Genomic DNA, 15,952 nt, shown 5'->3' with positions numbered 1-15,952 from the left:
GTGGTGCAAAGACCGATTTATCCAACTATCAACCACCCAGCATCTCAGGAGTGGTGGTGAACATTTTGGAAAAATAGGTTAAGGCACACATTCAGAAATGGGTTGACAGTGAATATCTAGTTTGCAATGAAAAGCATGGGTTTACTAAGGGAAGGTCATGTTTTAGCAACTTGCTTTCATTCTATGATAATGTTAACACTGAACTAGACAAAGGGAATGGATACACCATGATACTTTTGGATGTTGTTAAAGCCTTTAACAGAATACAGCATGGAAGACTTGCATAAATTCGAGAATATGGGTTTGGATTAGAAAATATTAGCATGGATAAGAATATGGTTGACTGATAGATCTCAAAAAGTGGAATCAATTCAAGAATTGGCAGCCCATCCGCCACAGGTAGGGGCAGGTAATATCTCCTGTCCCTGCCTCTCCATCTTTCAGCCACCATCCTGCTGTTGAAGAAGAGGCTTTGATTCTCAGACTGACATCATCTCTAGATGATCCTCCTCTTCCAGAATATAACCATCAAATTCTTAAATGTCTCATCCAGACTCACCTTCTGGGAATGGATATTGCAGATCATTTGAATGACTACCCCCACACTGAATTCTCTGAACACTTCATGCCTTGTCAACATCAGCCTACATCTCATTCTACAATGACTTTGTCAAATGAGGAAGTGGGCCTATGCAGCTATGTTCAGGCCCTCTATAAAAAGAATAGAAGGTAATGTGCCAAAACCATCCTTGATGGTGCTTCCCCTCTGCCTCTAGCATACTTACATGATGATTTTGTCAAATTCTGGAGTACAGTCTTTTCTGCTCCACCTCCACACTTCCCTGATTATGATGACCAACCTACGATATTGAAGTCCATTCCTGCCCTTCAAATATACCAGCCTGTCTCCATCCAGGAGATTAAGGCAGCTATTCCATCCAATTTCTCTGCCTCCGGACCTGATGGCATTCCTGTGTCTAGGCTTCGGAAGGTGCCATTGAAGATTCTTCATGATTTAGTGGACATATATAATCCTTCTTCGCCCATTCTGTTTAAGTGACCATACCACCTGAGATTAGCTCTGCTAATGCATTCCTGGATGCTGACGATGTCAAGTTCTTTCCTAATATCCTCGTTTTTAATATGATATTGCCATTGATGCCATCTGTTCATGCCTATAATCTTTCTCAGGACCCTCATATCTGCGGTCTCTAGTCTTTGGTCAAGTGTTTTACTTCTGACGCAGCTCTCAGATCCATAAGTTAAGTTAAAACTGTTTGAACACTGTCTTGTATACAGCTAATTTAGTGTTCCGACTAATTTCCCTCTTATTCCATATGAATTTATTCAGTTGACTTTCCACCATACCAGCTTTGCTGATTCTGTTGTCTATTTCTATATTTAATTTACCATCTTCAGTAAAAATCGTGCTTAAGTAGCTGAAATGTTTTACTTGTTCCACAGGTTCTCCATTCACAACACAGTTGACATTTTCAACGATTATGTCTATTTTCATTGGAGAAAATGAAATGTAAAGCATACCAAAATAAAACTTTGGTATGCTTTACAGGAACACTTATACTACGTTAAGCAATATATTATTTTATTAATATCACAATTGCTTATTTCATATTCATAATTATGACTGAAATTGTCATTATTTCTATAAAATTATTAGTATTATCATATGTAAAATGAAAGTATTATGTTAATATTATTCTGTACCTATAAAGTGTATTGCTCAAGTCTGTCTTGAGTGCATTTTTTTTTTAATACCTAATCCTGTCCATTCAACATTATAAACCTATAGCACATTAGTACATGGGATAACAAAGGGTTAGATTTCATGGAAAGGCTTATGTCTCAGCAGATCATATATCAAAATCAATTATTTAAGAGTTATACCTGGTTCTCATACTTTTGACACAGTTGAGATTTCCCATTCTAGCTTTTATCTTGAAGCTCATTAGTATTGTAAGGGACTTTGGACCTCTTTTTCTCTGATAATCCGAGTGGTGGTCCCATACTGTGCAGCAGAAATAGTCGGCCATCTAAAGACTCACAAATATCCAAGCATTAGCAGGATTTGAACTTTCAGTCTGTGTGTGTGTGTGTTGGGGGGGGGTCGGCAAATTATGCAAAATCTTACCATGCAAAAAAAAAAAAAAATCAGAATAAGTCAGTTGGAGTTCCAGAAAATTATTGATAGTTAGAAACACATATTTAAAATAAAAAAAATGATAAGTCCAGCTACTTGCCAAGGATGAGAAGGCAAGCACATTTATTGAGCCTTATATATCAACCCTACACATCAAAAGTTTGAAACTAACAACAAAGACAACATTTTATCAGGGCTATCTATGGAGAAAGTGGTGTAAAGGAGAATGAAGGAATCTGTTGTTGTATTTCTTGAACAGCTTGAGGTTTTGGACCTAAAGGAAAATAGTTTGAGGAATGATGTTTCAAAGAACAGAGAGTAGAGGAATGAAAGGGGGAAGATGAGAAGTATGTTAAGGTTGAAGCTGAACCACTTATGCATGTAACCAGCAGCTGCTTGATTTTACAGATTTAAAGAAAAGTGGAGAAATAATAATGGCCAGTTTGGTAGAATAGCAAAATATATATAGGAAAGACAGAAACAGAACATCAATGATAAATGGATTGGAGTGAGTGATAGCAGGTCAAATTGCTCAATTCTTGGTTGTATCAAGTATTTTTGGAGAGGTTTATAGTACGCCACACCAAATGCAAGAACATATCCTGAGATTTGGGATTTATATAGAAGTTGTACAGGTGGGATATAATGCCTTGAGTGGAAGAGAATAACTGTTTTTGAGGTTGTGGATGTGATATATTTGTGCTTGCACAGGCTAGGGTGTTAGTCAGCCTAAGGAGCGGAATTTAAATTTGCTTAGATCTAAGTATTATCAAAGTTAAGAGGATCTTTCTTGAAAGAAATAAGACCTTGGAGTAGTAGCATTCAAGTTCACAGGGTTGTCTTCTCACCACTAGAAAAGAGTAAGGAGATAAATGTTTAAGTACAGGTACAGAGCTTAGAATGTTTGAACTTTCCAGTCAGATGAAGAAGGGGAAATTATACTTTCATCAGCAAAACAATGGACTGGATTTGAGAGAAAGTCATTTACGTACAGTAGAAAGAGTATGGGCAAAAGTACAGATCCCTCGGATACTTCTGCATTTGTGGGAAAATGCAAGGAGCTAAGAAGCCATTCCATTATATTTAGTGAATTCCCAGATGGGAAACTAGCTGCCTAGTTACGAAAGGATGGAAAGTAAGCCATCGAATGGTAGCTTTATAAGTATGCATCTATGCCAGATCCAATCAGATATTGTGGAAATATCAGAGTAGCCACACAGCTTTCTTAAATCTTTTCATAGCTTGTATCGAAAGGTGGCTAACATTGGTTATGAGATCTAAATCAGCAGTGATGGAATTCATGCCAGTAGTCATGGGAGTGATAGTTTGATGGTTAGCTTTTATGTTTTTTTTTAAATTTATTTTTCAAGTTGTATTGAATATAGACTTGCTTCCATTCTGTAGGACAGAAGCTAAACAAATAAGAAAAATTAGGAAGAAAATATAGAATGAATGTTAATTCTGGAGCTTAAAATTTAAGAAAACTGCGTGGGAAGGGAGAGCGATTAGTATCATAGTATAAGTACCAGAAAACTTGTTCCTGTCTAAGCTATTCAGATTTCTTCTGTCTTTATTGGTTAAAGACATGCTATGGTTAGCGTGTGATACTAGAGATCACACGTTAACCATAGCATTTTATAATAGTCTCATTTGGATGTGTGAGAGAGGTATAAGCATGGAAGGGCTGAAGCTATGTTCAGTAGGGTTGGCAAAGAGCACCACTGAATGTAGGAAAGTTTTCTGCATTTGATGGCTAATATTGGTTAGGAGATCTGTTATAAATCAGGAATGGTGGAATTCATGCCAGTAGCCAGGGGAGTGATAGTTTGATGGTTAGCTTTTACTACTTCTTTTTTTTTTTTTTTTTAAATTTGTCTTTCAAAATGTATTGAATATAGACTTGCTTCCATTCTGTAGGGTAGAAGCTAAACAAATAAGAAAAATTGAGAAGAAAATATAGAATGAATGTTAATTCGGGAGCTTAAAATTTAAATACTGTGTGTGTGCACAGAGAGGGGGGGGGTAGTATCATAGTATAAGGACCTGAACACTTGTTCCACAGAACATATCCATCTGTAAAGACTGAATAGTCTAAGCTGTTCAGTCTTTACAGATGCGTGCACTAAATTGTTCTTAGTATAGCAATAGGTAATTAGCTTTGTTGTCTATAACAAACAGTGTAAGTGAAGAGTGATGTTAGAGGTTAGCCTTTTATGATAGCATCATTTGGATGTATGAGAGGTATAAGCATGAAAGGGCTGAAGCTATGTTCAGCAATAAATTTTTAAAGCAAGTACTTACTTGAGTTCATTGAGTACTGATCTACCCTTTGGTTAGAAAGATCTGTATTCGGATCCTATCTAAGATGCAAACAACATTTATAAGGGTTTATCAGTTGAATTATGAGTTAACTGGTCTCATATGGAGTTTGGAGGGTTTTCCTCCTGGAAACTCACTTATTTCATCCTAGCAATCTTGGCAGAAGAACACATGAAGTTGACAGATATAATATACTGTCCTAGTAAATTTAGTTGTTTCAGCTGTGATTTTAGATAATAGCTGTAGCTTTTGGTCCTTTCAAAATCAGATGTGCTGAATTTCTTTCACTCCTTCAACCACCCTAATATACCTTTTGGAGAAACATGATTTTGGATAGTGGTCAGGGGTTTTGCATGGAATGGGGAAAAGACTCACTTCAGCAAGGACTTCAGTTATTTAGTCAGAGAAGATATTTAGATCAAGAGAGTAAAAAGAGTAATAGAGTAATCCATAGAAAAGAAGAGTACCAGACACACAGATCATCTCATTTGATATCACAGTAGTGCCAGAGGACACAAGATAGAGAATGGCTAGGTGAAGCAATGATTTATTGGAAAAGGAAGTCTGAGAGTAAGATTATGATGTGAGTTACCAGTTGACGAGCTTAATCTGCAGATTTGGAAGGGGAGCTGGTTAGGAGTGGATCCAGATTGTCGGGAAGATTATAATAATTATCAGGTATTCTGATGGTAGGTGGACAGTTTGTGTTAGATCATTGCTGACAGCAAATACTTTGTCATTTTTTGAATGTCATGTAGAATTGCACAAGAGAATCCAATTTGGTTTGTGAATGAAGTCTCCAAGGAATGATAGCTCTGTATTTGGACTGCAGGAAATGGTTCAGATATAAATAACCAAAAACAGGTTAGAGTAGTATTCAGAATTCAGAGCATGATAAAGATATCAGATGAATGCAACAAAGTGTAGCAAGGAAATTTTCAACCAGAGCGGATCAATCAAAGAAGGGATTCTAGTATAGAAGAGATTCTAATATATTATTTCCGATTGTTATCTGACATGGAAAATGGAGTTGTTAACTAGCTGTCCAAGCCTCCATAGCTCAGTCTGTATAGACGAAGCCCTTTGGTTTGAAAGACCTTGGTTCGATTCCTGTCAGTGACGTGAGGAACCTTTATCTGGTCTCTTTCGACTAAAGGTGAGTTAGCCGGTCTCATACGGAGGTAGGGGAATTTTTTTCACCTTGAAACTCTGGCTTTTCGTTCCCCAGAACAGGCACACTGGCCCCCATGAATACGCATGGATTACAGTCATGAATATGTCCCAGCCACGTGCCGGTCCCAAGCTAGGATAAAAGTTGGGGGTGGGGAAAGCAATGCTGAACTATCCTGTAAAAATCTCACCAGGAATACTTTGTGGGCAATGCCTACAAAGTCACCTATGGTTGGAAACAACTGAAAGGGAAAACCAGGTCAACTAAATGTCCAGGAAAGCAAAGAAATTCACTTTGGAGCTTTAGAAGAAAACTGTAACTGAATATTTGAATTTTTATTTATTTATTTTTCCCTTCAGTATCACTCTCTGCTTCCCATAATCTTAGTTAATGCTTTTTATCATGTCAAACAAAACTAGCTTCATATGCATAGACATTTAGACTGTACAATTTCTAATAGTTTATTACATACTCTTATTCATATTATATATAAAATTTATGCTTCAGGTTAGGCATACTCATGAAGCTACAGAAGAGTTACTGCAAGCAGTGGAGAGTCATGGTAACAGAGGTGAAGGGACAGAAACACCTGATCAGCCAACATTTGTTGCTATGCAACCAGGTTCTTCTCATGATGGTCATATGGAGGCTGTCTCTGCTGAAGACCAACAGGTTAACATTTTTCTAGTTAAATTATTATTTTATTTATTTATTTATTTTTGAACTAATGCATAAGCATTTTATTTATATAATGACTGCTTTTGAAAAGTATTTTGTCACGATGATTTCTGTCTTTGAGAATAACAGCTTTTGCTTTCTTCTAAACTTTTACTTAGTTATTTTCAGCTTTTGCTGTTTTAATTGTTCTGTTTGATTTAAAAAAAAAAAAATTGGGCATGTGACCTTAATTTGTGTAAACTAATCTAGATCAAAGTTCTGATGGTGGCTATCATGTAGAACCTTGTCAGAATCATTTCTAGAAAATTCCAGGTTATTCCAATAATGATCTTAATCTATGAAAGACAAGAATTGTGCAGTTTATCAGAACAGGACAGATTTGGTCAAACAGAATGCACTTCAGTGATGATCTATAGAGGATTAGTATGCACAGCACATTAGACTCTAATGTATAGGGTATATACATGATTCACTGACTATATTATTATTGATAGTGATATCTTCATGCTGGTTCAGGATACAGGAGTGTACAGAGTATTTTAAATTGGAAGCAACCCTCACTTAGATTTAAGTAGGGTAAAACTGGATAGCACATTGAAAAGAATAGTATGTGAAAAAGTTTTAAAAAGAATTAAAGTTGAATAACTTTTACAGGTAAACCGTAGACTCAACTATACAAACATTATTGAAGAAAGAATCAAATAGTTTGAAAACAAGAACCAAATCTTAGTCTCAGTGGCAAACTGGGACTAAGATTTGGTTATTAAGAAATAAGAACACATGGTACCAGAAGTTAAAGAGCAATCCTGGAAAAGAAGAAAGCATACTGAAAGTTCCTAGCAAATAAGTCAGCAGATGCCCTAAAAGAATACAGAGAAAATGTAAGAGAGCTAAGCTAAGTGTGAAAGTAGCTAAGTAAACAATTGTCATGGGCAGACTTTGGTATGAATATAGAAGGCAGGTATCAGGAATATGGCAAAATGTTTGGAGGCTATTGAAAAAAGCTTAGAAATGGAGGAAGTAGTATTGTAAAATGGAATCAAAGTTGATGAAGGAATAGAAACTGAAGGTAAGAATATCCTATATGCCTGGAGTAATTATGTTGAAAGACCATTAAATGAAACAAGCAATAACAGAACTGTAGTAGGAAATTTTCAAGAGAAATGCAAACAGGAGTATATATCATTACTTGAGATAGAAAACATCGTCAAAAACTTTGAAGTGTGGAAAGGCAACTGGCATAAATGATATTCAACCAGAATATCATTTACAGTGGTTACATTGCATAATTTCAGTCTGCTCAGAATTTCAAATTCCAATGATTGGAGTAGAGCTCTTATAGCTCTACTCCCATATATGAAAAAAAAGGGAATGAAGTTGAATGTGAGAATTAAAGAGGAAAATCTCTAATAAGTATTCCAGGTAAGATTTAGGTAAGCATATTTGAAAAGAGATTGAGAAAAATTGTGGAAGAGAAACTGGGAGAAGAAGCTAGATTCAGGCCAAATAGAGGTTGTCAGGATGAGATTTTCACTTTAGGTCATGAAAGAGTTACAGGAAGATGGTTTGAGGTAAAATCAGGTGTGTGACAAGGTTACAAATTATCTCCACTGTTGTTCATTATCTATAATGTATAAGGTCACATTACGGAGGAAAGTGATATTAAATCTAATATCAAAATTGGTGATATCCATAAAGATATGTGCTTTGCATTATGGGATACTAAGATAAGTTATGTTAAGTCATTAGCTTCTATATAAGAGTTGGCCAGTCATGAAATTACTTCAGGCACAAACTTTGTGTGCTTACACTTGGATAAAGGATTAAACCAAGAATATAATTTCTTGGTTTAATCTTTAATTTGTAGCATAACCAACTTGAAAAACTTTCAATATCCATGGTATGCATAGATACTAGTGCATGTGTTATTCTCAGACATGAAAAATATAATGACATAGAATACATTAGTTGTATTGCTGTCTTAATACTATATTGCTATGTAAGTGAGTTGTTTATTGGAGAAACAGTCAATACTTTTTTGATCAGAACAGCTTAAAGAATCTTTAAAGTTAGCTGTTATCATATAAGATGTTAAATATTTATGTTATTTTGTATACTTTGAGTGTGTGTTTTTTTTCTTCAAAATGTGCAATCATTTTGCACTTTGGATATTGGAGCATTTTCATATTATCTATTTCTCCTTTCTTTCACAAAATGTATAAAGTGTATAATGTGTATAAAGAAAGCTGCTTAAATAAGCTGCTTTTTTATTTCATCTTTTTATATGCTGATTAAAATTGCATCTATTCAAAATTCATTGTCAATTAGCTTAAAATTTCCACATAATATTACATTTTGCTATAGATCTGTGATATCAAATTAAATAAATAAATATCATGTAAATAATAAATTCACATTATAAATTATAGGGTTTGACAGCACTTATAACACAAGCTGAGTCTCATAATGAGGGTAGTAGTCAAGGGCAGACCCATACAATTCGTATGGTGGTTAGACAGCCTGATGGAACAGAAACTGAACAGACAATCCCCGTATCAAATTCTGGATCTTCTACTCTTGTCACTAGTGATGGACAAGAAATTCATGTGAGTGATGAGGGAACTCTTCAGATGATGGCAAACTTAGCAGAGCAAGCTGCAGCTGCTGCTGTTGGAGGAACAGGAGATGGTACTAATCCTGTAAGTTAATCATGACTTAACAATATTACAAAACATAATCAAAATGGATAGAAATTTAGATTATGATTATATGATTATGTAGTTTTTTGTAGCAGATTTTGACTATTTGGAAATATTAAACCTTTATTTATTCCTTTTGGCTGCTGTTAATTTTTTTTTTATTATTTTCCCTATTCCATGAGTGTTTTACAAAATTAGGAAATTTTATGATTTTTTAAAATTTATTTATCATATCCTCAAATACACAAGAGGTCATAGAAACTATAATACAAGATTGCTATGTAGAGGCAAGTGCTAAGGAGAAAGAAGGAACTAATTGCTATTTTTCTTGAAATGTTGTAATCCTTGAGGGAAATGATGTGGAGAAGAATGTTTTAAAGAACAGGTATAGATAAAGCGAAAGAGAAAGATGAGAAGTTTGTTCAGTAAGTTTTGTGTTATCATTGGCTTGAACAATGGCTGTTCATATTTTTACGTGCTTAATGGAAAGTGGATGATTAGGACCGATAGTTTCTCTTAGAGCAGTGCTTCCCAAATTGTGGGCCGCAGCCCCCTTGGGGGCTGTAGGTTTTTTTGTTGAGGAGGCCATGAAATAATGAAAACAAATTTAAAATGTTTTAAGACTAAGTAGATTTTTTTTATTTTAAAAGAAACATATTTAACTTTTATTATTTATTATTTCTTTTATGTTATTTTTTATATTTTAATGGAAAAATTCACACATTGGTGTTGGTTCACGAACTTTGCTTCCTGCGTATTTAAGTGCTTAATGAATATTAGTAAATATTGCTTATTCATATGTTTCATTTCAAAGCAGTGGTTAATTGTATTTACTTTGATTGCTCTCCAGGGAAGCTCCAAATCTCCTGTCCCTTTCATCACGCATTCGTAATCAGGGACTGTTATTATTGACTTTATATGCATATCAAAACTTGTTTTATATTATCACTGTCATCCGAGCTAGTTTTTCTGTACCAATAAAAGTTTCGCATATACTTCACACATGAAAAAAAGCTTAAACAAGTTCATGTGAGGAGATAGTAACTAGCTTGCAGTGGTAAACAACACCCCTCCCTAACAGCCACTATACTGCAGAGGCAATAAAAACAAGTAATTTTATTATGCCAGTGAATAAGGTAAGAGGAGTCTGTGTAATATATTTCTCAACAAATAGTGCAATTAGAGACAACTGGGATAAAAACACTAATTAATGAATCACATGTCCCCTCATACAGAAACTATGCTGTATAGACTGAAACAAAACCATATGTTGCATGGCAAACACAGTATCTAACTAAAAACTATTGTTATTAATTAGATGTGTGTGAGTTCGATTTCCCAAGGCAGCAACAAATTCAACTGAATGTGTTAAAATTCATAAAAGTGTTAAAACTAAGTAATATATATATATATATATAATGAATGTTATGGCAGTTTCACATATGGAATTCGGTTGAAGAGAGTTAGCATTTCAACTCAATTGTCAGCTATGCTTTTATCTTTCGGTTGCGCGATCTTTTGTTAATACTGCACCAATCATATGCATGTTTTAATAACCTGCCTTTGCTGTCTGTTTCGGGTTAGGCTTAATTACCGTAAAGGGAGAAAAATGTTCCTGGTCTGGGGATTCCCTTATTCAGGTAATATTCACTAATTTCATGTTATCAGTCTCTGGTGTGTCAGTATCAGTAAGTGGTGATATTATTTAATCTATTCTACGTTAAAAAATTTAACCCTGAGATGGATAAGTGGCTGATAAAAAAAAATTAAAAAAAAAATTCCTGCAAACAATCAGAAGAAGCAGAAACAGACTCAAAAAAAAAAAAAAAACAGTATTTCATATTTTACCAGAACAGCCCGCATCGTCTTCAGAACCAAACGGTAAGAGGCAAAAAATGTAATATATGCATTTGATTTTTGCAATATTCGCTGTGTATGTTTTGTATTGAATATAAATACAATAAATATTATAATAATATATCTCTCTATTACGAATTTTTTTCGAGGGGGCCGTGAAATATTTTCATTTTTGTAAAGGGGGGCCCTGACATCCAGAAGTTTGGGAAGCACTGTCTTAGAGCAGTGTCCTTGAAAATGCCTGTAGAAAAAGCATAAGGCAGTAACAAAATGTTTGTGAGAAAATGATTGAAGCAAGTCTTCCGCTCTCTCTCTCTTTCATTATGATTCTTGCCTGGTGAAAGGTTGTAAATGTAAAGGTACATGATTACCAATGGGCTGGGGGTTATATATATATATATATATCCAGAACCCATCTTGAGACACTAAACATGGACCTTTTGTAAGCCATTTAAGTCTCAAAGTAAGCATGTATGCAATCCAGCCACTTGGCCAACCAGACTAGCAATGAATGTGATTAGGAGATTATTTCTTTCTCATAGACTAATATGAGGATTAGTTTGTGTATGTGTGAAAGAGAGAGGTGGAGAGTGGACTGTTCTCTTCTGATAGCATCAAGCATTCTTAAGGAGGATTTTGATGCACTATTACAATGTGAGAACATTATTTTGAAGTTGAACTATGTTAAATCTCAATAGTTTTGAGAGTTTCTGATTTGGGTGTTATTGAAGGTGAGGCGAAATAAAGTAAGATCTTTCTTATGGGAAACAGGACTGTATTTTGGTGGCATTGAAGTTGTTTATTGTCTTTATCCCACTAAAGAACAGCATGATCAGTGGTTGATCTTGTTGCTTATTGGTTGAATATTGATTCTTAAAAAAATAAAGTTAATATATATATATATATATATATATTAATACAGTATATTCCAGTTAATCAGGGCTGCTGTTTTATTGGGTCAAGTCTGGAAGAACAAAACAAAATGAAAATATAACAAGAATTTGCTTTGTTTAAATGGACTAGACAGTGATCTCTGCAGCATGGAGTGTTAGAAAAATTATGTAATCTTGCTTTAAAAATTTATTGCTGAGACATTTTACAATGCTGGTGAAACAGGGATGTTTTATCTTATCACATCAGATAAGTTCCCAATGTTATAAATTCACTACATTGTTTGGATCAATGAAAGCAATGGTAATTGCAATACTGCGGTTAGCCTAGTGGCTGTGCGCTTCACAACCATATGCCTGGGGAAGGAGCGTCCTAGGTTCAATTCTCGTCGGAGATGTGAGGAGCTGAAGGATCTTCCTCAGCCATAGCCAAGTTAGCCAGTCTTGGGCATGGACAGTAGGGTTTTTTCCCCAGTTTATCCTGGGGTTTTTCATCCTGCAAAGCAGGCAAACCGGCCTTGAGAATTCAACACTAATGGGGCGTAGGGCTGACCACCTTATCCTGTGAATGGTTTGAGGTCTGATAATTAATTAACCCTCGACACCGCAAGGTAAAAGAGGGTAAAAGGAAGATGAGATTGCAATACCAATCAAATTGGTAACAGTGTTAATCTGTTCAAATACGCATATGTCAGGAACTGATAAACAAAAGCTGTTAGTTATTGGAAGAAAGGTCACCAAGCTTTGATGTTTTAAAGGGATTAGAAAGAAGAGTTTACCAGTTCAGTACCATGAAACAAAAATGCATAGGTGACATCTGAAATTTTTTAAGAATTGGCTTATGAGCTGGGACATGGAATTACAATGGAAATAAAAAAAAAATTTACTGGTTCTTAACGACTTCTAAGGAGGTCAGTGCAAAACTTAATCTTTTATAGGCAATGTAGTTTATTGTTTTGCTCACTATGGTTTTAAACATTGTCATGGATATGAGAGATATAGCTAGTAGTAAAAATGACATCCCATTAGATGTGAACCACATTAGAAACTATGAAGATTGTAGCAAAGCATCAGAGAACATTAGAAGAACAAGAACATGATGAGGACAATACTTACGAGCTTGAATGAATGACTACCCAGGACACTAGAAAATTTATTACTAGATTGCAACTTGATTTCATGTCGGAGAAGGCAGTACTATTATCTCAACTGGATACCTGTGCTGATTGTGTTTAATTGATCGATCAATCAAAAAAAAAAAAAAAAAAAGAGAGAGAGAGAGAGAGATGGGCTACAATAAATTTCTATGTCATTACTTGCCAACAGCTGCACATATATGTTTGATACGTATAGAAATGAAATGTCCACGCGGTTAGCCTAGTGGCTATGCCCTTCACAACCATATGCCTGGGGAAGGAGTGTCCTAGGTTCGATTCCCGTCGATGACGTGAGGAGCTTAATGATCTTCTTCAGCCATAGCCAGGTTAGTCAGTCCAGTCTTGGGCATGGACAGCAGTGTTTTTTCCACCATTTTATCTGGGGTTTTTCATCCCGCAAGCAGGCAAACTGGCTCCGTGAACACACATACCGTCATAAGCTACAGTCTTAGGATATAGTATGGCAAGGAAGGCAATGGGAAATCACCTTGCTCATAATCATTTCCCTAGTATGATAGCATATAGCTACCCCCACCAGCAGTATGGCTGAGGGAATAGAATAGAAATGAAATGATTTTTATAGCAAATATTTTACTTTAATTAAAACCAATTGTTTATAAGTCAGTAATTTTGCTACATAGTGAAAAACTGGTCTAAACTTCTATTATGTGCATACACCTTCTAACCTCTTGATGTGCAACTTCATTTAATTGGACCAAATTATGCTATTCCCAATGTGGCCCAAGTAACTGGAATCCACTATATATACATTAGCTTTATTCCCAAAATCCAAAATCTTGGATTCTTTTCAATTGAAAGAATCTAACATTTTTGCAAAGTTACTTTTCATGCACAACACTGGTTAAGAGAAAGCAAATACAGTCATCCCTCGAATTACGTCCTTTCGAAGATACATCTGTGATTCCATAATGGAATAAACAACATTTTCAACTATACTTTCGAACAAGACACAAGCGAGTTTAAAGTAAAAGGTTTTTATTTAGCAACAATGCAGTGGCAACATCCCTCAGCACTTGGTTTCAACAGTTCCTCTTGATTTTATGTTTGAAATATTTGTGTATTTATCATTAAATATTTTACGATATTTTGTGCAACATGGCCCATACATTCCCAATTAAAAAACCTAGTGAAGAATCATAGAAAAAGAGGTGAACAATTGATCTTGAAACGAAGTTGCAAGTTCAAAGATAGTGACGAAGCAATGACAAGGTCTTATCAGTGATTGGAAAAGCTACTTCCATCATGCATAGAGGACCTGAACCAAAAGTGCATATCTCTTAGCACTATGACCTTAACCGCTAAGGCACTAAGTCTTTTCAGCATGTTGAAGGAGCAGGTCCTGTTTTCGAATACGAATTCAATGCTTTTTTTCAGTTGGTTCATGAGATTCAAGCAGCGTTTTGCGCTGCATAATGTGAAAATGTGTGGTGAATCTGCAAGTTCCAATGAGAAGGCTTCCAAGGAGTTTGCAGAGAAATTGGATAAAATTATTTGCCACAACAAATATTTGATATGGATGAGATCTCCTTGTTTTGGAAAAAATGCCCGAGCAGACAATTCATCCACAAAAAGCTAAAATCTATGCCTGGTTTCAAAGCTCTTAAAGACCGTATTACGATTCTTTTAGGGGAGTAATGTGGCTGGATATTAACTGAAACCATTGGTGAGATGGCACAGTGAGAATCCATGAGGTTTCAAAAACATTAGGAAGCATTTATTTAAAATAAAGAGCCAATAGGCTTCATTTCGGCGATGTAAACATTATTTAAATTAAGGGATATTAAATCCCCTTAATTTAAATAGGAGATGGGTTTTTACATTATGTGAAATACTAAGAATAGCAATCAAAACTTTCCCCACCTTTGCTCTGAGTTGCCCTAGTTTGTACTACTTACTTGAACTACGTGTTTTAGCTTACGGTAATAGTCGCCGATACTTTTATAGTTACTATATTCAGCATGAAACTCTTTGATTCCAATCTTCGGTTTTAAAACAATGTGGGATTTAAAATTAAGAAGCATACTCTTCCAGTTCATTAGTGGAAATATAAGAAGTCGTGGATGACTCAAAAATTGTTAGAGGATGCCTTAATCAACTGTTATGCGAGTGAAATGGAAAGCTGTTGTGTGAAAGCAAATGTAAAATTTAAAATTTTATTAATTCTAGATAATGCTCCAGGTGTCCGTCGTCTTATATTGGCAATCTTTACCAAGTTCAAGGTCATGTTTCTCCCTCCAAACACTACTTCATTGATCCAGCCGATGGATCACGGAGTTCTAGTAGTGTTTAAGGTTTATTATCTACAGAGAACCTTTTCACAAGCCATTTCCTGCTAATGAATTAAACGACCAGACTCTCATGAAATTCTGGAAAACATTCAATATTTATCATGCTATTAAAATATTGCTGTAGTTTGGAATGAAGTGATCTCAATGTATGAGTGGCATATGGAAAAATACATTAAAAAGGTTTGTGCACGATATTGGAAGTTTTGATAAAAATGGAGACCTTTTTAAATTAAGTGAAGAAATAGTGGACCTGGTAAACAATCTATCTTGAAGTGAATGATGATGACATAATTCAACTCATAGAAATTGCCCCTGAAGAGTTGACCAACGAAGAATTGGTCCAACTGGAGGAACAGTGTGTTACAGAAGAGGAAGAACATGAAAAGGAAGAGGAAAAAGAGAAACAAGGAGAGATAGTTAAACAGTTCACAGTGAAGAGTCTTGCAGAAATGTTCTCTGCAGTTAGCGAATTTCTCAAAATGGCTGAAGACATAGACCCCCAATGCTGAATGCTACTTATTAGTAGAAAGGAAAGTACATGATGTGTTTGCTTGCTATAAACAAATTTATGACGAGAAGAGGAATAAGCAAAGCATATTGGACATTTTCATCAAGAAAGCAAGGGTTACACCAGAAGAGCTGCAGCCTGGTCCTTCCAATAGGGAAGGTAATGAAGATATGGTTGTGGAGGAAATTTGGGTGATTATTCTCCTG

General features: G+C 35.3%; 1 protein-coding gene across 3 annotated transcripts in view; it reads left to right on the top strand.

Annotated features, from left to right (window-relative positions):
• Nucleotides 1-15,952, top strand: part of LOC150100929 (uncharacterized) — a 169,725-nt gene that overhangs the window by 59,987 nt on the left and 93,786 nt on the right. For all 3 annotated transcript variants that reach the window (XM_090402225.1, XM_090402223.1, XM_090402224.1), the window contains 2 exons: nucleotides 6,156-6,320; nucleotides 8,756-9,025. In XM_090402225.1, the coding sequence (XP_090258351.1) occupies nucleotides 6,156-6,320; nucleotides 8,756-9,025 (435 nt within the window). The remainder of the gene's footprint in view (nucleotides 1-6,155; nucleotides 6,321-8,755; nucleotides 9,026-15,952) is intronic.

This window comes from Typopeltis vanoorti, chromosome 12 (assembly GCF_054136105.1).
Source record: "Typopeltis vanoorti isolate ZY-2024b chromosome 12, IOZ_Tvanoo_1.0, whole genome shotgun sequence".
NCBI classification, from domain to species: Eukaryota; Metazoa; Arthropoda; class Arachnida; order Uropygi; family Thelyphonidae; genus Typopeltis; species Typopeltis vanoorti.
This window is presented reverse-complemented; position numbering and strand designations above follow the sequence as displayed.